General features: G+C 35.7%; 2 protein-coding genes across 3 annotated transcripts; one reads left to right on the plus strand and one right to left on the minus strand.

Annotated features, from left to right (window-relative positions):
• Positions 1–642: 642 nt before the first annotated feature.
• On the minus strand, positions 643–10,548 carry krr1 (KRR1 small subunit processome component homolog). Of its 2 annotated transcripts, XM_067428159.1 has the most exons (12): positions 10,413–10,548; positions 9,641–9,841; positions 7,019–7,167; positions 6,246–6,421; positions 6,024–6,158; positions 5,550–5,675; positions 4,553–4,636; positions 4,390–4,446; positions 3,456–3,626; positions 2,309–2,386; positions 2,123–2,219; positions 643–1,232 (listed from the first exon to the last, which is right to left on the minus strand). In XM_067428159.1, the coding sequence occupies exons 2-12, from the start codon at positions 9,730–9,732 to the stop codon at positions 1,093–1,095; spliced, it is 1,305 nt and encodes a 434-aa protein (XP_067284260.1). In that variant the 5' UTR covers positions 9,733–9,841; positions 10,413–10,548; the 3' UTR covers positions 643–1,092. The 2 variants fall into 2 exon arrangements, with proteins under 2 accessions (XP_067284260.1, XP_067284261.1); XM_067428160.1 differs by lacking the exon at positions 10,413–10,548 and having other exon boundaries at positions 7,019–7,164; positions 9,641–9,830.
• LOC137049128 (crystal protein) lies at positions 9,759–17,701 on the plus strand. The gene is made up of 7 exons (XM_067427510.1): positions 9,759–9,776; positions 10,340–10,576; positions 11,276–11,403; positions 11,754–11,872; positions 12,868–13,008; positions 13,088–13,260; positions 16,796–17,701. The coding sequence occupies exons 1-7, from the start codon at positions 9,759–9,761 to the stop codon at positions 17,249–17,251; spliced, it is 1,272 nt and encodes a 423-aa protein (XP_067283611.1). The 3' UTR covers positions 17,252–17,701.
• The last annotated feature ends 6,232 nt before the right edge of the window (positions 17,702–23,933 follow it).

Here is a 23,933-nt window from a genome sequence, read left to right on the forward strand (position 1 = left end):
CAATATCAGCGTTAAGAGTGTGCGCCGATCTGTACTTCGAATTCTGACCGGAAATAGTAAACCATCCGGGTATCTTTGTAAAACTCTTTTCAACATACTACGATTAGGGACATACTAATTATATTTTCGAGTACTATATAGTATGGATAGTATGCGAATTAGGACGCAGGGTTTGATAATTATTTCCGATTATGTTTAGATATTTGTACAGGAAAACAAGACAAAAATAACTAGTGAAACACCAGTGCATTTAAATGAACAAGAACCTAGATTATATAATTTAAGTTCTCTCATTGTTGGCTCATGACACCCAAGGCATTATCTAATGTTAACCTGATTGTAAAGTATTACCAATAATTGTTTCACCACATTTCATTATGCAGATTAAAATTATATCACAAATACGAAGAATCCTCAGAAAGAATTTGAAACGAGTCTGAATGTATTACAGTAGTTGCTTAAATGCCATGAAACACAGGCTTGATTTGGGCTGAAATGTGACCTGGACATGTGTTTCATCAATTGGCTTCCAACTATAAAAGTGATCATGAGCATGATGTATGTGTAGGTTATTACTGGATGGTTTGCATACGAGTTATAAAGCTTAAACCCAACAGCAAAAACTGAAAGTTCACTCTGAGACAAAGATATAGGTTTGTGTTCATTGCAGCTGCTGCCACAGGAGATAAAGAAAAGGGAAATGTGCCAAGCATTCAGGCAAAGAGAAATCTGAATAATAAACATACAGAGGTACTTTGCTCACGACGAGGAGCACCAGAAGATGTGGATTTATAGATCATCCAATGTGCATACTGTATGTACAGTTCATATTTATTATTATAGCTAAGCATATAACACGATTAATGAGCGTCTGTCATCTGCCGGCGTTTTATTCGTCTCTTATTCCTCATCTAAAGTGAGATTCAGGTTTTCTGATGACGTTTACGAAGCATTAAACCAAACATCTTTTATATAAACACATTGACTAATAAACACAATATTACAACAGTTGAATGGAGGTCCAGTGATGGTCTGAATGTGTTTCTCCAGGATCACAGTCAGATCAGCAGAGTTCAGATCGACCGACGCGAGTTAGCGTTTGAGTTTCTTCCGTTTGCCGTCTTTGGCTGAAGGCGTCTCGGGGTTTACCGGAGGAGCTCCAAGCTTTTTACTTTTTGCTTTCTTCACTTTTTCTTTAAGGGCTTGAATATCAATTTTGTTTTCTGTGGTTGCTATAAAGAAGAGAATAATAAATGTTATATCGTGAGTTCACATGCTCATTCATTTGAATTACTAACACAATATAAAGTCACATTAGCAGGAATATTAGTAAGCAATATTACTAGTCTTCTGACCAAGATCAGCTGCTCTCGATAAATACACATGCTAAACTTACTGTGTGTGTGTGTGTGTGTGTGTGTATATATATATATATATATATATATATATGTGTGTGTATATATATATATATATATATATATATATATATGTGTATTTATTTGATATATTTAACGATGATTTAACATGTTTATTTAATCATTTGAATAATAATTTTATCTGATTTTTTTTGGATTAATATGAATGTACAATATGAGATGCCATTCTAGACTAGGGTCATTATCGTTAAGTAAAACTAAAATAATCTCAAAATTAAAAAGAAACTGGAAAAAATACATTAAAATAAATACATTAATAAATTATTTTATATATATATACTTTTTTTCCAGCTCCATTGCTTTTTAGGTTTATTTTAATTTCAGTTTTAGTTAGTTTATTTATTTCCAGTTATTTCCAATTTTCGAAAAGAAAAAAAAAAACTAAAAGAAATGTTGCCACTAAATTAAAATAAAATTATTAACTGTAAATAAATAAAAATGATATACTGAATATACTGGAAATATAATTTTTTTTAAAAATAAAAAATAAGAAATAAAAATAAAGTCAACCTAAAATGCTAAATAAAAAATAATAATAATAATAATAATAATTAAATTGGCAAAAACTCATAACAAAATGACTAACCATTCAAATGAAAAATTTAAATTTAAATGGTTTCAAAATATGAATTAATAAAACGGTTTTAAACATAGAACCGTTTTAATTCCACTGGTCATTCCCGTACCTGGTTTGGTCTTCTTCACGGCGGGCTTCTCTTTCGGGGGAATGAAGTCTTTCTGTCGCTGCTCTTGTTTTTTGGATAAAGCTTCGGCCTGTTTCACCTTCAGCCCAAGAGATGAACAAGCGGTTATGAGTGAACTAGTTCCTATCAGTCACAGCATCTGTGCAAACACTCATAAAAACATCACACCTTAATTTCAGTCATCTTCTTGCGTCTCTTCTCGCTCTCTCGCAGGAAGAACTCGCCGGTCGCCAACTCCTTATCGATCTGTACAGACAAATATTTCACTTGAGCAATGAGAACTGTTAAAAATTAACTTTCATTTGTTTGTTTTTTTAATTCCTGATTATTTTCCTAATTTATATGTCTGGGATGTCCTCAAAAATACACTAATTCAACAAAAAAATCAATACAGTAATTTATTGCTTAATAAAGTATTTATCAATTTAATACATCAAATGTATTAAATATATATATATATGTGTGTGTGTGTGTATATAAATATATATATGTGTGTGTGTGTGTGTGTGTGTGTGTATATATATATACATATACACACACACACACACACACACACACAATTATATTAACATTTTAAATACATTTACAAATATGTGTATTATATAAATATATATTATAAATAAATATATCTAATAATATCAAGCATTGACTACCAATAATTTGGCATCAATAAATCGCTTCAAGTTGGATGTTTCTTTTTATAATACCTGATTATTATTTTTATTAATTAATTTTAATTTTGCATTGTATTGTATTGTGTGGATTGAATATGCTACATGTACAAAACAATAAAACAAAAGATAACACTTTACATTTTGTTAATGCATTAACAAACAACAAGTAATACTTTTGTTACAGTATTTAATAATAACGTTAGTTAATAAAAATATATCTGTTAATTCATGCTAGCTCAGGCCCATTAAATAATATTAACAGACAACTTTTTATTTTAATAATATATTAGTAAATGGTAAAATGAACTAAGATTAATAAGAGTAGAACTTTTCATTGTTTGTTAATGTTAACTAATATAGCAGTATACCTATACCTAACCCTAACTAATGTTAAATAAACTGTTAATGGGTTTAGAATTATTTACACTAGAATACTATCTTTAATCATATTTCTGTCGTCATCAAACAATAAAATGGAAACAAACCACTGAAGTGTCCACAGTGACAGACATTTATGGGTGTGTTTGAGCGTAAAAAACCCTGTCTTTGTGGTAAGATCACTTTAGCCCACACCTCCAGTGGCTTGTTTCTCCATTAGCACATGATTCGACATAATTTCTCTCAGGAAGTGTGTGTTGTACCTTGCTCTCGGGCTGAGGCGGGGGGAACGGTGTGTACTCTTTCTTGACTGTCTTCTTCTTGGGCTGCTTGCGTTTGGAGAGACTCTTGTGGCGGAAGTTGGGCAGGAATCTCTCCCAGCTCTGTGTGCGCAGCTCCGGGTCGTTCGCCAGCTCCCGCTTGATCATTAATGTCTGGAGAGAATTAAATCACAAGCACAATTACTGTTAGAGTCAGTAACACCTCTTTAAATTACAGACCATCCTAACTTATCATTATATAGTTAACAACTAGAGCTGCACGATTGATCATTCAAAGATCACGATCTTGAGTTAAACACACATCTTATTCCTAAATGACAGCGATTGGGCTATATGTTTATTTAACCTTTGATAAGAGAGCAGTTGTCATTTATAGGTATAAAAACGCTTCACAAACCATCTTTTTAACCACACAGTATCATTATTTCTGCGTTACAATCATCCAAATGATCACAGAAGTACTGAGATAAAAGATTATTGTTGAGAAATTAACACTGATGTCTACAGGAGCGATCAAAATAGAGTAAATCACCTCTTGAAAGTAACTTGATGCTTCAAATAAAGATTGTATCATCACACCAGTAGGTGGCGACAAGTGGCTGTTAAAAATGTATTGGTCACTGAATCATTCATTCAAGAGATTTGTTCAGAAAACACTGATTAATCCAGTCTCTAAGAGTAAGTCATTGAATCATTCATTCAACTGATTAAAAAAGATAATTAATCAAATCAATTAAATATATTTTGTAAGAACATTTAGTAAATTACATGTCATTTTGTTTCAATTCTCATGGGAGATTTGTGAGCTTTATTTTTAACAAAACAAAAAATGTGATTCTCAGCTTATCCTGAGTTTCATTTATAACTCTCTTCACACTAAATCTTAGTTTATAATATTACACAGCCTTCTATGTACCTTTATGTTGTAAATGGGGTGAATATTCTTCATCGTCTCAAGCACGACTTTCCGTACCTGCAGACACAAGCGAGAAGCACAAACTGATTCCTTCACGTTCATGTAATTATGACTGACTGAAGTAGTGTGGATGGTTTTCAGGGTGAACAGTTTTAGGTCTCACCTCCTTCAAGCCATTGAACGGGCCGAGAGCAGAGACCGTGTTGCCCTGAACCATCACGTAACAGTTGGTCAGAAGCTCCAGTGCCTGAAACAACACAAACACACACAAATGATTTCATCACACCGGATTTTACTGTAACACTGAAACATGGAGACAACACTTGACAGGCAAAACATAAAACTGCAAAATCAATAAAACACAATACATCAAAAGAACTTCATCTCTAAAAAGGAAAGAACAAATGAGCAAAGAACATTAGAAGAGATGACCAAAGTTCACCAGTGAAAATGCAACTGCTTTTTAGCTTTCTAAACTAATGAGATGTATTAAAAATGACCATCAAAACTAAATGAGTGAAAAGTCCAATTAAAAAACCGTACATTCATTTATGCATTAAAAAAATATATATATTGATTTTTTTTTAAGGTGGTCTGAGGCCACAGTATGAGAATCAAAAAAATTAAATAATGACAAGTGAAGTGTAATACAAAAAAATGAAGGTGAGAGTGCTGTAAACTGAGCAATAGTGTTGTCAAAAGTACCGACTTCGGTACTGACATCTAAAAAATGTGACGCTGTTGAGCTGTAATCGTGAACCCCTCTGATTGGCCATTGTGCTCACATGTTTCTTATCAAGTATGTCTGTGATTGGCTACAATGATCAGTGCAGATGCGTTTGACAGCACACAGAAGAGTTTGAAAGTGTTTTGAAAGCACAAGGCAGCGTCGATCAGCGGACCGCTCCTGCCTTCAAACGCTCCTGTGTGTATCTGTGCAAGTACTCGGCGAAAAGCATCACTGATGTTGATTCACTACTTGTTTTTGAAGCGCTGATCATTGTAGCCAATCCCAGACACATCTGATGAGCGCTTGAGCACAATTGCCAATCAGAGGGGACTATGATTCCGCTCAACAGCGATCAAAGTGTCACATTTTTTTAATTCTAGCACCAATGTTGGTACTTTTGACAACCCTACACAGCAGTGTCTTTGCCCACCTTCAGCGTGGAGCCCTTAGGGCCGATCAGTCTCTGGCGTCGCTTCACAAAACGCTCTCGGTTTCGTACAAGAGTCCCAATTTTTATGATGTCACAAGCCATGTCGTCTTCAAGTATCCTTACAGCCTGAAATGAACAGGAAGGTTTAACAAAAGAAAAATGACAAAAATGTTCAGCATCATTACTCCAGTCTTCAGTGTCACATGATCCTTCAGAAATCAAGCTAATATGATGATTTGCTGCTCAAAAAAACATTATTGACTATTATCAATGTTGAAAACATGACCAAAAGAAGAGCATTTATTTAAAATAGAAATCTTTTGTAACATTACAAATGTCTGTATTGCCACTTTTGATCAACAATGATGATATGCCCCTTTGCACTGAATTCACTGATTATATATATATATATATATATATATATATATATATATATATATATATATATACATATATATATATATATATGCATACCTGTTCAAACGGCACACTTCTGGCTAATAACTTGATGAGATCCCTTGCTCTGAGGATTGCATAAGGGTCAAATGTTTTCTTTGTTGTGTGCACCGTCATACTGCCTTCAATCAGGTCCAGTTTGGCATTGATGAACTACAGAACAGCAAAAGAAAATGGACACACTTATTCAGTAAGCTTATAAGCATTTAAAAACCAAATGAAGATCATCCTGGCACTCACCACATCTCCGAGCGCTTTCTGCACCAGCGGCCAGCACTCCTTCAGGTACGCCTCTCTGTACTTGGGGAAGAGTGTGGCGAAGCTGCTCTCCTCCAACAAACCTTTGGGATTGTCCTCTCGGGTGAACTTGGGCTCTGTCCAGCCATCTGGTACTGTCAGCAGCTCAGTGTCATCCACTGTGGTTCAGACCAGAGATAGAAAAGACCAGAGATAGATAAGCTTGTCACTTTAGCAAACACTTTTATCTTAAGCAACTTGCAGTAACATGTAACAAAATGTGCATGCAATATTATGTTCTACCTTGGAGTAGCTCGTAAATACCATTGTATACGAACATAAAAATCACTTACTAATATAATTATAATATATATATATATATATATATATATATATATATATATATATATATATATATATATATATATATATATTACTAGATTTAATATCATACTGAGCCTGTACAAGTACATCTATGGGGCTGGACAATCAACACTCTCGTTACCAGACATAGATTTACCCACTACTTAACACACCACCCTAAGTTTATTTAGTTTTCTACAGACACCGGGTAAGTATTGGAGAAAAGGTGGAAGACAACAAGTGTACAAAAACTGAATTTTGTTGGGGGGGAGAGTAATAAAACGTGCACACTAGCAAAATACTTCACCACATATCGCACATAACTGTTAAATTCACTAATATGGAATTATATGTCAACACGTCCTCTGAGGATAACACTGTTCACAGTTAATGGTTTTTAAGTGTAGTTGTACCTGTATTCTTGCTCTTTTTCTGTTTTTTATTTGTTGGCGTTTCACTCGTGCTGTCTGTGGGCGCCGCCATTGCTGCTGATAGCAGTGACGTCAGACGCTGCGTCTGGTCGTCATGAGCACGCGACAAACAGCGCGTGTACTGCCGCCTGCTGGTGCGGAGAGGCTTTCATTTACACAATTATTATTTAAAACATTTAATAATATCCCATTTCACAAAACCAGTACTATACTTGAATGTTTAGTTTCAGAATAAATTTAATTTCTTAGAATTTCTTTATATAAATATTTATATTATAGACGGTATATGATATTATATACATTATATTATATGAATTATCAATAATACATACATATTTATTAATATTTTATATTGTGTTTTGTCCCTGAAATCCCTGAAAATTGTAAAAATAAAAGAGACAAAGGACGATGCTAATTTTACACTAAGAAATCAGTATGAAAATAAATTAAATTCACATTAAATTCACATGAATAGATTTTTTTGCATTGCAAAATTGTTGACTATTTATTTTCATGTTATTTGAATGATTGCCTCAGTATGATAGTTTTGATTAACCCGTTAGAGTATGTTATTGTAATTATTTTGTGTCATTGAATATGTATGTGTATTTATATATTTATAAACATTTATACACACATACACAGACGTGTGTGTGTGTGTGTGTGTGTGTGTGTGTGTGTGTGTGTGTGTGTGTGTGTGTGTGTGTGTGTGTGTGTGTGTGTGTGTGTGTGTGTGTGTGTGTGTTCATGGACAATTAAGTTAGGAGCGGTTATGAACTTGCTCTAAATTGATTCAGTAATGAATTGACTTTATGAATTTAAGTTATAACGTACCGGTACTCTAGTTTATTTATATATACACTTATTTCAGAGTAAATTCATAACGAAATCAATTCATAACGTAAATGTCTTTTTAATTATCCATACACACACACACACACACACACACACACACACTTTATATATAATTTTAACATCATTACATCGCTGGATTTACTAGTGGATATGTTATTTGAATGTCTGTTTTAATAGTATAAATCACTGCCTCAACTTGTAGTATCTGACGATGAATGTCAAGGGAATCTATGTGATTTAATTTTCTAAAGTACAGACAGTCTGCTTGTCATTACACACTCTCTCTCACACACACACACACACACACACACACACACACACACACACACACACACACACACACACACACACACACACACACACACACAGAGTCCCAGTGTGCAGTATAATAAGAGTCACAAGAGCTTCAGAGTTATGGGACACCAGCATGCATCAGTCCATCAAGAGCGGCCAGCAGACGCAGGAGTAGCCATGCGGTCGTTCAGGTGTGTGTTGAGTGTGTGTGTGCTAGTGTCTGTGTTGATCAGTACTGGATCCAGTACAGAGGAGTGGATGAAGCTGGCGGCTTTACTGCGCAGTGTGTCTCCAGACGCACAGATCACCGATCAGCTCCTCATCACGGACCAACAAACTGCAGCTGGGCCCAAACTGCTGACTAAAGACGGGACCGTCCAGGGCCTGACTCTGGACAAGTCTTATGTTTTTTATGGGATCCCGTTCGCTGATCCGCCTGTGGCCTTGTCCCGCTGGACACCGCCCCGGCCCGTCACACCGTGGACAGGGGTGTACGACGCCACCTATCCCAGAGCGGCGTGCATGCAGGCCTGCATCGGACCCCTTTCTGATGAGTGTCCTCAGAAGGTGAGCGGGACACAATGACTGACGGGACGCTTTGCTCAACAAGATCAACAAAACCATTTCAGCTGTTTTGGGTTCTGTACAAATCAAGACCTTTTGCTTTATTAAGTAATTTCTCTGGATTATTTAGACCATGTAAATTACACTTACATAATACTTACAGTTAATAGATTTACAAAATGTGTTATTCCATAAAACCCTGAAAACTTTAGATTCTCCTCTTTTCTATTTTATGTTTGTTTTTTAAAACAAAAATTGAATTGGGTGAATTTCATGAAGGCATTTATTTTCACCCCAAAAATTAAAGAAAAAGTTCTAATCCTTATATTTATTGTTAGCTTGCTATTCAACAATTATTATTTTGAATATGGAAAATGAAGGATATATATATATATATTATAAAATTAAAATGACATTAAATTCTCATTCATTTATTTAATTACTTTTTTGTCATTAAATTAATAAATTGTTTAATATATATATATATAAATTGACATTAAACCCCTATTTAATTCAATGATTTTTAAAAATGAAATAAATATAAATTAGCATATATTTATATATATATATTGAGACAATAAATTCAACGTTTTAATTAATATATATGAATAAAAAAAATTCCTTACAATATGTATATAAACTAACATTAAATTATATTTTTAATTAAGTAAATATGAATATATATATATATATATGTGTGTGTGTGTGTGTGTGTGTGTGTGTGTGTGGCAATGTCTCAGTGTCTGAACGCATTATCGTGTACAATATTTGTATTATTTGACTCCAGGAGGCTTGGAATATAGTGGAAGATATGTGTCATAAGGACAACATCTAGAGTAATATGTTGTTAATATTATTTCCTCTGGTCAGGTGAGTGAAGACTGTCTGTACCTGAACGTCTTCGTTCCTCTGAGCGTGAACTTCGCGTCTCCGCTGCTGAAGCCGCTGCCTGTCATGGTGTGGATCCACGGCGGAGATTTCATCGCGGGCTCCGCCTCTAAAGCACTCTATGACGGACGGTTCATCAGTAACTTCACTCAAACGCTGGTCGTGAGCGTCGCCTACCGCCTGGGTGAGACACTGAGCCGCTGACTGTGAAATAAGACAGAGGTTTTCAAACTTTATGATGCCAAGGACCCCCAAATATGATGAACCTTTTATGAGGGGCCCCCTTCCGAAAAACCTTTTTTTTATGTATAAAAAAAAACACATTTAAACTGTTAGATAAATAGTAGGTGTGACATTATAAATACAACATTTTGTTTCCATACTTAAATTAGCTGTAGTTAATGTTGGATGTATAAACCTGAAGAAGAACATTTTCAATTAAAAATGATTTGCAACTTTCACAATAAATGTAAGTAAGCAGCTCACGTACTGCATTGAGAATACTGCCTTATAACCCCAGAGAGCAAGATAAAGGAGACTATAGTGAGAAAAACTCACTAAAGATACAGGTATACACATCTGGAAAGTGTGTATACGCCAATAAATGAGAGAAACATTTAGAAATAAAACCGAATGTTTGGTAGATTTTATAAATTTTTGCTTTGTCTTTTTATTCTCTCAAATGTTCTGGGGCCCCCATAGAACCTCCTGGAGGACCCCTGGGGGTCCCCGGACCCCAGTTTAAAAACCCCTGATATAAGACACAAACACACACCGCTGAATCTGTCTCTCTGTCTCTCTGCAGGGGCTTTCGGCTTTCTGGTGTCAGGAAAAGACCCGAGGACTTCAGCGGTGGGGAATTATGGGATTCTGGATCAGCAGGCGGCTTTGCTCTGGGTGCAGCAGAACATCGCTGTGTTTGGAGGAGACCCAAGCAAAGTGAGGACATAAAGAAACTTATTTTATAAAGGGCTAAATGCCCAAACTACATCTAAAGCCCTGTGCACAACAAGGGCAATAACTATAACCATTTAGTTCTAAAAAATATTCTAAATATAAAGTAAATATATAAAGTAAATATATAAAGTTCACACCACAACTTTATTGATAATGATAATTGACAGCCAATCAAAATCCACCCTGCTTTAAAGAGCTCCGCATTTGCGCGCACACACACACACACACACACACACACACACACACACACACACACACACACACACACACACACGGTGTGTATATGTGTGTGGTATGTGAATATGAATATAAATAAAACATTTAGTCACTTAATCAAAAAAATATATATATATAATTTATGCTCATTTTACAATCAATTGTTTTTATTAAAAATACTCATAAACAATGTTATAAACAATAATAATCAAAATAAAAAAAATATTAATTATACTAAAATATTTTTTAATTTTCTTTATGCAAAATAATGATTTTATTTAAACAAAATTAATATAATTTTTAATGATTTTTGGGGTAAAATGGACACAATTTCATGACATTTACTGAAAAAGATTGCTATAGTTTTGTGCTATAAAGTAAAATAAGATTTCTCAAGACTTTATGAAAGATAATGGTAGTTCCTCACGGGGGTGTGTGTGTGTGTGTGTGTGTGTGTGAATTCAGGTGACTCTTTTCGGCGAGAGCGCTGGCGCTCAGTCGGTCAGTCTCCATCTGATGATCCAGAGCAGCGGACCGCTCTTCAGACAGGCCGTTTTCCAGAGCTTACCCTTCTCCATTCCTCTGAAAACACGGTAAACACACACACACACACACACACACACATACAGTGGGTACGGAAAGTATTCAGACCCCCTTTAAATTTTTCCCTCTTTGTTATATTGCAGCCATTTGCTAAAATCAAATAAGTTCACGTTTTTCTCATTAAACAGCACCCCATATAGACAGAAGAAAACTGATTTGTTGATATTTTTGCAGATTTATTAAAAAAGAAAAATTGAAATATCACCTGGTCATAAGTATTCAGACCCTGTGCTGTGACACTCATATATTTAACTCAGGTGCTGTCCACTTTCCGTACCCACTGTATATGAACATGCCTGAGCTCAGTGTCATGCCTTCAAACCCGGATGTGTCTCCTCAGGCACGAGTCTCTGAAGCTGGGGAAGAACTTCGCCAAGGCCGCCAACTGCTCAGCCGTGGACGTGGAGTGTCTTCTGTCCCTCAGTCCTCAGGCGGTGCTGAACGCACAGATCAAATCCAGTAACCCTCCGTTTTAATTAGTATTTTTGTCTTGTTTCTAGTCTAAATATCTAAAAATTCTTACATTAAGAAACATGTACTAGACAAGTAAAAATTATTGTCTTGTTTTGGGAAAAAATAACTCAAAATTAAGAGTTTTTGCTTAAAATAAGCAAAATAATCCGCCAGTGGGGTAAGAAAAATAATGTTGCTTTACATTTATTTAGCTTACCCGACTGGCAGATTATTTTGCTTATTTTAAGCAAAAACTCTTAATTTTGAGTTATTTTTTCCCAAAACAAGACAATTACTTTTGCTTGTCTAGTAAATACTTCTTGTTTTAAAGGGGTGGTTCTGTGTTTTTTTTTAGGCTTGGTTGTGTTCATGGGGCGCAGTATAACATGTCTTAATACTTCTTTTCTTTTTTTTCTTTTTTAAATACTGTATTTTTCTTATATTCTTCCTCTATTCCACACCGCTGTCTCCACTGTCCTTTGAAAGGCTCGTTTGCTTCCTGCTTCTCTGAAGCCCATCCCTCCGAAAAACGCAATGGTCTTAGATTGGTTAGATGACCAAATGTAGTTTCCTGTATTTTTATTGGCTGAAGTGCCAAGCACAGGTTGTCCGGAAGCCACGCCCCTTCCCATTACGGGCAGAAGTCTCATCTGCGGAGACTAGTGAGGGTTTATGACGTCACCAACCCAGGAAGAAGCTTGTTGTAGTCCAAACCGGCCGTTTTTGTAGGCAATAAACTGCCATAACTTTAAAAGACAATATCTCCGTTTGCATTGAACTTTCAGCGCTGTAACTTTGCAGATACTGTTTATGCTCAAGCAGCGACATTACACACTAACTAAAGTTAAAAAAGTAAAATCGCATGCAAACAGCCCTTTAAGAATTTTTAGATGTTTGGACTAGAAACAAGACAAAAATACTAAGTAAGAAAAGCATTTCTTGTAGTGCACCTCGTGCACAGATAAGACAGAGATCACACCAAACGTTTGTTGTGTCCTCAGGCTCAAAGGTGGTGAATCCCTTCCGCTTTCTGGAGGTGTTTGAGAGCTGGGGGCCGTATATCGACGGAGAACTGATCAAGGAACAGTCAGTGAGCGCCTTTCAGAAAGGACACTGGCAAAAGGAGAAACCCGTGCTGCTCGGTATCAATCCGAAGTCGATATGAAATGAAAATCGCCCCCATGCGAACCGCTCTCATGTTGGTTACTGTGTGTGTTTCAGGGACCACGTCAGAAGAAGGCGTGATCTTTGTGTACGGCGTCTTCACGAAGCCTGTGTCATCGATCGAATGCACTGTCTACACGACGGCCATCTTCAAACAACACGCCATCAAAATCCTGCGCAAATACCTGCCGCTCTACACAGACGCAGACCGCAGGGACATGCTAGCACAGGTTAGCCTCACTCAGTCATTAGACACGTTTAAAGAATTACTTCAGTGATTTAGCATTAAGCTTTGTATTTAAACTGGGTCATTAATGTAGTAGAAATGTGAAATTATTTTTGAATTTGGTGCTTTCTAGACTGAGAAAAGACAGAAAATGTATTTTTGTCTCATGAGGATAAAAGACAACAATTTCCAGAATGCTTCGCTGCCCTGTGAGGCCACTCCCAAAGCCACCGCTACTGGATTACTGGATCACTTTCCCACCACAGTTAGAGAACAGACACTACAATTAAAAACTGAATGTGTGTGTGTTCAATATAATGTGAGTGAGCCGAGCGAGTGTCACGGCACAAACACTACAGGAGTCTGAGGTAAGCGCTGGAGTGGCAGTCGTTCACAGCGCCTGTTCAGTCTGCCGCTTTTTCGGTTCATGCCTTTGCAAGCTTAACTTCCATAGGAATTAATTTGAAAGGTTGAAACACTCCCTTTGCTCCGCACCGCTCCGTTAGCATGACTGCCTGCAGCTGCGAGCTGAGCTGTGAGTGTGATCTCACCCCCCATGGGCCGTTTGAAAACATGTGGAAATAGCTCCATCTGCTGGCTGTAGTTTTTAGCCTCTGGCCAAAAAAACCTCCGATGATGCAAAATGACGATATTTGCGTCATCGGAGGGTATTTTCCAGAAATAAAATTCATAAATCTCTCATCTCAGGGGGGCATGATCATTTGAATATACTTCCGGGTTTCTACTGATACAAAGCCATATGCTTAATCGCTGAAGTAACCCTTTAATCTCTCATCTGACTTTCTAATCAGATGAGATTATCTAATGTTAACAATGTGTCATATAAAGACATTCAATAACCATGCAATCTGATGGACAGAATCAGCCAAAAAGCATCTCTCTCATCTCCACTGATGGCCATTCATTTCGTCATATCATAGTTTAGTATATGGTATTATAGCATCATGTCTTTGTAGGAGGCTCTTAAAAGCGTCAAGTGCATCAGTATTTTGCCCCGTCTGCTTGAGATGAATGGGAATCCTAACAAATCACATTATGGTAATGGATTACTAATAATAAAACATTGCAGTTGTGCTTCTTGGGTATGTTTGTACCTGTGTGATGAGGTGTGATATAAAATTTATGAGGAAAAGTTTAATTTATGACATACTAAATCGAAATTATGACTTAAAATGTAACAATTCTGACATTAAAAGTCTAAATCTTTACTTTTTAATATCATATTTTTTTTTTCTTTTATTCCCCATCATTATAATTTTGTCATAATTACATTTTTTAAATTATGAATTACTTAACCTGACTTTATAACTATAAATTACAGTATTACAATTTTGGCTTGGGCTACTATAATAGAGCATTGCAATGTTGCTTCTTAGTTCATTTTTTTAAATAATTATGACATACTATAATAATTCATTATTAATAATAATATTATTAATAATAATAATCAAATCATATGAGTTGAAAAGTCACAATTCTGACTAAAATATAATAATAATGATCTAAAAGTCAATTCTGGCAAATCAGTTATAACTGTAATAATTTATTTTTAATGTCATAATTGACTTCATCTCTTATTTATAACTTCAACTTTTTGTTTTACACTAGAAAGGACACTGTATACTAATAACGAAGACAAATGCTGAATTTAGAATTGCATACTAGCACTCTCTCACTGTTTCTACTATAGAAAGCTATGGTTGACGTAATAAAGATATTATGCTAATTTGCAGTTCTGAATTTTTCTACAAAAAATCCAATTAAGACGGATTTGAAATGCTGCTCCTCTGCCGTGCACAAGAGGGCGCTGTGACTCAGTGTGTGTAGAGTGCTCTGAGGACATTATCACATGTCATTTAGGATGAATAGTATGCACATCAAGACGCAAACAATGACTCAAATTTTTTAATGAGTTATATTGTGCCTCGGTTTCTGTTATGGCCATTTTAGCAGAGTTCATCTGAGAAATGTCAAAGGTCACCCTAACTAACCTCCCAATCAAACTCCTTTGGTCCTTCGTGAAAGAGTCAAACTCTTCTACTCCTTAGGGTGACAGTGTTGTTATTATAATTAAAACTATTAAAAATAACAGAAACTGACTGAAATCTAATACATTGAAGTAGAAGTACTAAAATTACAAGAGCTAGATAAAATATAAAAACATTAATAAAGCTAAAACTAAAGAACTAAAGATATTAAAAATGAAAAGAAAATTACTAAAACTTAAAATGTGAAAATGTAAAAATAAATACATACAAGTATAATATATATCATTTAAAATGTAACGTATAAATATTTATAAAAAGTACAAATTAGAGACTATTATAATTCTTTTAATATTAATAAAATTAATTTTAAAATTACTTTATGAAAAAATCTACATCAAATACGTATAAAAGTATAAAAGGAATACTATAACACTGCTCGGTAAAAGGCTACACGCCAAGCCAAGATGCAGAAAATCAGTGTGTGTGTGTGTGTGTGTGTGTGTGTGTGTGTGTGTGTGTGTGTGTGTGTGTGTGTTTGTGTGCATGTGTGTATGTGTGTGTGTGTGCACGCGCGCATGTGTGTGTGTTTGTGTGCGTGTGTGTCTGTGTGTGTGTGTTTGTGTGTGTGTGTGTTGAAAGTGATCTGTGTCTGTGAAGAGAGAGTTTTAGACCGGAGGCGGTGGATTTTCTCTGTCTGTGTATGTGTGTGTCTGTGTTTGTGTGGGAGGGAACGGCCCTCCGTGTGCGTGTGCGTGTGTGTGTGTGTGTGTGTGTGTGTGTGTGTGTGTGTGTGTGTGTGTGTGTGTGTGTGTGTGTGTGTGGCCTATCTGATGAGTGTTTGGTTACCAGGTAACAGATTTAACCTACAGCGACGTGATGAAAAGCTCTAAACAAGCACTGACACAACTAAACACATCTCACTCACACACTGAATGTTTCTCTGTTCCCTTCACGTCCATATGAACTCATCATATTTAATATTCTGATGTTTAAGAGTACGTTCACAGACAGAGCTAATGGCGCCCTGTCCCACACGTTTTAAAAAAGTTTCGACTTCATCTCATAATTATGACTTTTAAGTCACAACTTTTTGTCATAATTATTATATAATAATATATAATTTTCCATTTAATGTATAAATATTTATACAAAACTAAAAATGATAAACTATTACTATTGATACAAATATGATTTAATTATTATTAAACAATTAATATTAATCTATTAAAAAATAATATACAAAATAATGAATCTGTTAAAGGTGCACTATGTAACTTTTCCGTCCGCCCTCTAATTAACCCACTGATGTCTCATATGGACTACTTTGATGATGTTTTTATTCCCTTTCTGGACATGGACAGTATAATGTGCATACACTTGCATACGCTCTCAGACTAAATATAAAATATCTTAAACTGTGTGTGAAGATGAACGGAGGTCTTACGGGTGTGGAACGACATTAGGGTGAGGAGTTAATGACATCAATTTCATTTTTGGGTGAACTAACCCTTTAATGTATTGTCGTTTCAGATTGTGACTGACTACATCTTCCTGTGTCCGTCCCGGAGAGCCGCGCGTGCCGCTGTGTTTTCCGGGAGCTCCGTGTGGATGTATGTGTTCGATCACGTCGCGAGCGATCGTCGCGTATGGTCGGGCTTGACGTTTTGTTACCATCACGTGTGTCACGGCGCGGAGCTGCCCTTCCTGTTCGACTCGGCCGCGGTGGCAAACTTCACTATGACTCAACCCGAGCGCCTGCTGTCCAATCGCATGCTGTGCTACTGGGGCGAGTTCGCCCACGCAGCTGACCCCGGCTCACACACCGACATGAGCACGTTCTGCCGAGAGCAACTGCCACCAGCCTGGCCGCGCTACATGGCTAACAGCGGCTGGCTTGTCATGAACCTCACGACACACACACACGCACAGACTGGATCGCGTGACGACATCTGCGACTTCTGGGACACACTTGGAATCTACCCATAAGAGGAGCACAAGATCTCATTAATATCTGTTTCTCCTACACTGCAAAAAATCGATTTTCTTAGACCCCGATCACACAGAACGCGTTTTTGCAGCGAGAGGCGCCTTTTTAGAATGGATTTCGTTTGGCAGAGATCGTTATGTGCGTTGCTTATGTGCCCTCGCGTTATAACCGCCTGCTGCGCCTCGTGTTTTTGAAGGAGCGCTCCGAGCGCATGAAGTTGAAAAAAAGTGAACTCTGAGCGCAAAAAAAAAAAAAATCGCCCGACGTCATCGCGTTTATTTTCTGTTGTCCAATCGAATGAATGGAGAGGCGGGCCTTTCGTTGTGTTGACCGTTACATTGATTTGACTGACAGTACAGCTGATTCGGGGGGTTGCCTAAAAAAACATTTTTTTTTAAACGCAGCGCACTGCTCTTTGAATGAAAAAACGCCAACCAAAAAAGGCAGTGCAGTGCGCCTCACGTTTTCGAACCTGAAAAACATGTTCTGTGTGATCGGGCCCTTAGTCAGTAGTTTTGTCTTTTTTCCAGTACAAATATTCTTAAATCAAGACATTTACTTCAAAATGACTTCAGATAAAGTCTTGTTTTCTGTGTAAAATTTATAAAAATTAAAGGAAGTGTATGTAAGATTGTGCAATCGCTTTCAAATGACTGTAGAGCGGTGTATCTCCTCCCTCTGACTCGAGGTTGCCAGATAGTCTGCAGGATCAGCAGGAACGTTTGTAGATCTGCAGCTGTGGTAACTAGAGCAGATCTGGCAACCCAGATGCCCAAACACTACTGACTTTGTGATTGGTCGATAGGTGGAGGGCGGTGCTTCAGGCCAAACACAACATGTCAACATCATCATCAGTTGAGGGCTGCAACAACAACTTTAAAATGACAATATCCTGGCCGGACTACTGTTGTCAGTGATAGAAGTATTTGAAATGAACATGATTTCTTAATGTCTAGTGACATACAGTATCAGGGCCATTTTAGGATTAATTGAAATACATTTCTTACATGCAGTTCCTTTAAGTGAGTTTAAGCTTAAAAGAAGAATATGTGGTAACAGTTTACTTAAAGCCCTTATGGATAATGCATCATAAAGGTATTCATAATGTACATTAATAAGCATTGTATCTTTTCATTAGTAATTGTAACCAAAGTTAAAATGCACTATAATATTTGCAGATTCTGAAATTGGTTGTTTTTTTATGCAACCCAATCACATGTAAATGCATATAAATAGTATGAGTGTGCAATGTCGTGGAATGTATATGCCAAAGCTCATTTTGGCGTGCATATGATACGCTGTTTTTCGCGTGCATATCATACGCACTTTATGGTGAATATGTGACACGCTCTCTTGGGTAGGTTTAGGGTGGTGGGGTGGGGGGTTCGTATGAATAATACACCATAAAATGCGTATCATATGCACGCGAAAAACAGCGTGGCATAGACACGCCAAAATGAGTTTTGGCGTATACATTCCACGACATTGCACACTCGTACTATTTATACGCATTTTCATGAGATTCGGCTGTTTTTATGTGTTTAATGCATCATACTTTCTAAAGGTGTGTTCAATGAACAGATAAGTATTATAACCGAGGTTACGATTATTTATGAGACTATATAATGCATTATTAATTGCATAACAAGGCATAATTACTGCATTAATAAAAACTTTAGTAATGTATTATACATAAAAGCTTTGAGTGAAGTGTTATGTGAAATGTCTGCTAGTGTGATAAGAAAGATAAACTTAATTCAAAGGGAAAACAAGTTTTTTTCTGACCCCATTTGCAGATATTTTTTCTTGTTTCAAACAAATTCACTTAATGTCGGTGCAGAAAAGCTTCAGTGAGGTTCTATATAGAGCTCTAGTGTTCTGATAATCCTTAATCTAAGGAGAAATGTCTATGATTACAGAATACATATAAATCATGTTTAATGGATTATTTACTTCTTCTTTTTTTGAGTGATAAAGTAAGTTTATGAGATGCGTATTCATAAAATTGAATCAAAACAAAATTAATTACAACAAAATCCATAAACTAATCCCATGATTAGAACCCCTAAAAGGTTCCATATAGAACCTTTAGTTCCGAGAGTGAATATTTTCACTGTGTCAAAAATGATCTGAATTGAGTCTGTTTTTATTTCTCCAAAGCACTTTAGGTAGAATCATCTGAGAGAAAGTTTAGAGAAACTCTACCGAGTCTGCAATTCTTGTTTCTATGAATATAAAACACAGTATGCAACCATAAACACTGTCACATGACCGTACTACTTCATATTTAATTTGTGACTAAATTTGTCATTTAAAAAAAGAATGCATTTGATGTAAAATATTTTTAAGCAAAGAAAGTTTATATATAAATATAAAAATATATACATGCATGTGTGAGTATTGATGCATATATAATAATTATACACAGTACACGCACAAATTAATTAACATGTTAATCAATAATTAATGTCGATTAATATGTCTGTGTACTGTGTATAATTGGCAGCACTTTTAACTTAAGCTATATATATATATATATAGCTTAAGTTTAAATATCAGAAAGATTTATATGGTATACATACAGCATACTGCAAAAATAGTATGAATAGTATGCTTTTCCAAACATGTAATTAGTGTAATGCACTATAAAAATGAAATGCATAATGGCTGAAATTGGAATAGCCTGCTTGTGTTACTAGATATGAGAGAAATATGAGTAGTATGATACTCTGAATTCAGCCAATGTCTGAGATTCAATCTCATTCATGTCAGGCACAGCCGCTCCTGTAACGTGTCAAATTTCACACAAACGCTTCTGGGCTTTCTGGCTCTTTTAAACCTGCCTGGTTTTTAAATGAACATATTTGCCCATAATGATGACCAGCAAAGACCCCATAAGAGCACTCAGAGGTCTGTAAATCAAGATGACGAGTCCGCCCCGTCTGTGAATGAGGCGGAGTGGGATCAAATCGATTGCTATACGTGTCAAGCCTGAGTAATATCTGCAGCGCTGGCACTTGCACTGAGATCTGATTAGCTGTATGGACGCAGGCAATTAAAAGCGGATGGCAGCGGCGGCAAACTCAGCATCACCATCACGCTTAAACGACTCCGACGAGACCAGATGAACAACACGAGATCCTTCACACACATGCAAACTGTTTAAAGTTTATTTGTGCATTAAATTACTGTTTTAATGTTGTTTTGTATTTGTGAGCTCACACAATGAGTTTAACTGCTGAGCTGAATGGTTATGCTGGACTACTAAACATCATATCAGACAGTAAACACAGCATCATTATTATTATTAATACATTTAAAATTACATTTATTCACTTAGCAGATGCTTTTATCTAAAGTAATTTATGAATGAGGAATATAATAATACTTATTATTGTTGTTGTTATTTATTATTATTTGTCAAACTGTAAACAAGACATCTATAGCAGGAGGCTATATGATATATTATATGTATATATATATATAAATACACCGATCAGGCATAACATTATGACTAAGTGGTGAAGTGAATAACACAGATTATCTCTTCATCACGGCTCCTGTTAGTGGGTGGGATATATTAGGCAGCAAGTGACATTGCAAGATAACATTTTATCCTCAAAGTTGATGTGTTAGACGCAGGAAAAATTGTCAAGCATAAGGATTTGTGCCAGTTCAACAAGGGCCAAATAGTGATGGCTAGATGACTGGGTCAGAGCACACGTATTGTAAATGTACAGTGTTTGGCTACTAAATGGTTATGCTGGTTGAATAAACCGGTTTAAACATGTCTGGAGCAGACCTGAGCGGGTCGTTTCAGCAGAGTAACTCACCCTAATTAACCGTCCCATAAATTCACAAAGACAAACCAACAAAATGCACCGAAATGACACGCAGAGGTTATGAGAAACCATAAAACACACAGTCTGGCCCTGACATCAGTGAGGGGACAAAATGAGTGGGCGCTGTCGTGGCGGCGTGTTTACAGGCCCGATGATTTCTCTCCGGACCCGCCGGATAACTGATGTCTTCCATATGTCAGAGTCCCTCGGGCACAGATCTCATCAGACAGTAAACTCAGCGTTTCCGTTAGTGCATCTGATCTCAGACTCTACGATTCTTGCCCGTTTTATTCTCCCCACAGTCAAAACCGTCCTCTTGAATCACAATGAGAGACGGACGAGGAAAAACAGGACGATGAAACGAGACAGAAAGAGGACACAACAGTCGATTCCTGCTCCAGACCCAATTCTGCGTCACTAGCTACGTTTACACGAACTTGGGGCTATAATGAAAACTCCTCGCCTGGAAAATAATGATCCGATCTTTAATAATCACCACCATAAAAATCTATGAATCTGAGCATCACACAGTCACGGCCCGCTGACTCGAATGTTCAGTTTTGAAAGACGAGGAATATCAAAGAGGCTGTGACTGTGTTCGAGCCATTTCACTGCTGAGTGCTTTAGAGATTTGAGGCCACAAAGTTAGATTTTTTTAAATAAAATACATTACAATGTTTAGTTAAAACATGTGTTAGCTATATTATATATGTATTGCCATATTGGTGCATTATATATATATATATATATATATATATATATATATATATATATATATATATATATATATATATATATATATATAAATATATATATTTTTTTTTATTTTTATTTTATTATTATTTGTATTTTTTTATTATTATTATTATTATTATTTTATTTTATTTTTTTGCACTTTGAGATTCTTCTGAATGAAAAGTGCATTATAAATAAAAAAAAAATATATATATATATATATATATATATATATATATATATATATATATATATATATATATGTGTGTGTGTGTGTGTGTGTGTGTGTGTGTGTGTGCTTTTATATATAATATAGTATTAATATATATATATATATATATATATATATATATATATATATATATATATATATATATATATATAATATAATTATATAATATATAATATAATGAGTTTATATATAAATATATATATTTATATATTTAGTTATTTGTAATGTATTAAATGTATTAATGTTTAGGTAAAATATTAGTTAGCTAATATTACTGCATTGTATTGTTATATTGTACATTTATAAATATATAAATTATTATAAATGTTATTATAAAAAATATATAAACATTATTTAAATCATTATTGACTTTTTTTCAAAACACATTATTCCACATTTATTACAAAATTAGATACATTTTATTACACCTCCCCTTTGAATGAATGAATGAATGAATGAATGAATGAATGAATGAATGAATGAATGAATGAATGAATGAATATACATAAACACTGTGCACTGTTAGCGTTCATTGTCCTTGCCATGATGTCACATGAGAAATAATTCAGATGTGTCATTTGCTGCATCATGGGAAACAGAGATGAAGTGTCTCTAGAGGACGCCTGTGTGTCCTACAGCACAGCTTCAGTCTAGGACAGGACGATCCCTGATGAGTTAACAATGAAATATCTGTCTTTTAGAGCTGATTGACCCCTGTCAGTCATTTCCCGTCACACATGCATCATGCAGGGTTTCTCTGCCCTTCATGCATGTACAGGCCCATTTGAGAGGCAATTAGGACAAACAGCGTCTCTGCTGTTGAACCGCTGTTCCTCACGACACCAGAGCTGAGCACAGCAGGATTGTGGGTTTGTGAAGGATTGTACTGTACACACGGGTTTCAAATGGAAATGCACCGAAAGGCACAAACTAGCATGCTCTCTGGTGTAAGTGACACAAGCTAATTAAACCAATCACATCAAATCACCTGCTACAAACAAAAAATGTCACTATGCACATGCTTTCACAACCTTAAATCAGAGGAAAGATTACTATTAACGTTATCAGATGTCACCAGAAATGAATGTGATTGATAGCTTAAAGGGATAGTTGACTTTAAAATGAAAATTCTGTCATCCTTTGCTCACCCTCAATTTGTTTCAAACCTGTATGAATTTCTTTCTTCAGCTGAACACAAGGGAAGATATTTTGAAGAATGTCAGTAACCAAACAGTTAACTAGAGACATTGACTTCCATAGTATTTTTTTTCCTATGGAAGTCAATGGCTCCAGCACTGTAAAATCCAATTAGTAAACCTTACTTAAAATGCATGCAAACCGATTGCCTTGAAAAAAACAAGTAAAGTGAAATAGGAATAGTATGTAGAACTAAGAGACTAGAGCTAGAGAGTACCAGTAACTTAAATCAAATTTGTATCGTATACTTAATCATTTACTTTAGATGTACTTGTCTTAGTATAGACTACTCAGAATTACCATTTTAATCAACTAAATCATTTCAAGTAAAATACACTTTGTGAGTATTCCTAACTCATTTATGAAAGTTGTGCTAAGGTGATGTTTTCTGCATACAACTTGGAATTACTGAGTTTACTTTACTTCAAAGGCAATCCAGTTTACTTGTTAAAACCATGCAAACCGATTGCCTTAAAATTCTCAAGTAAGCTGAACTTAACACTCAATTAAGTAAGCTTAATTGCATCAAGTTTTTCTTACTTAAACCATTCAAGTTGTGTTAACTTAATTCATCTGTTAGCTGAGGAAGTGTACTCCCAGAATGCACTGCAGCACGAATAAATTAATCACAGGGCAATTGTAACTCCGTTTTATTACTTTTGGCTTTATTTTACC

The sequence above is a fragment of the Pseudorasbora parva genome, chromosome 20 (genome assembly GCF_024679245.1).
Source record: "Pseudorasbora parva isolate DD20220531a chromosome 20, ASM2467924v1, whole genome shotgun sequence".
Lineage (NCBI taxonomy): Eukaryota > Metazoa > Chordata > Actinopteri > Cypriniformes > Gobionidae > Pseudorasbora > Pseudorasbora parva.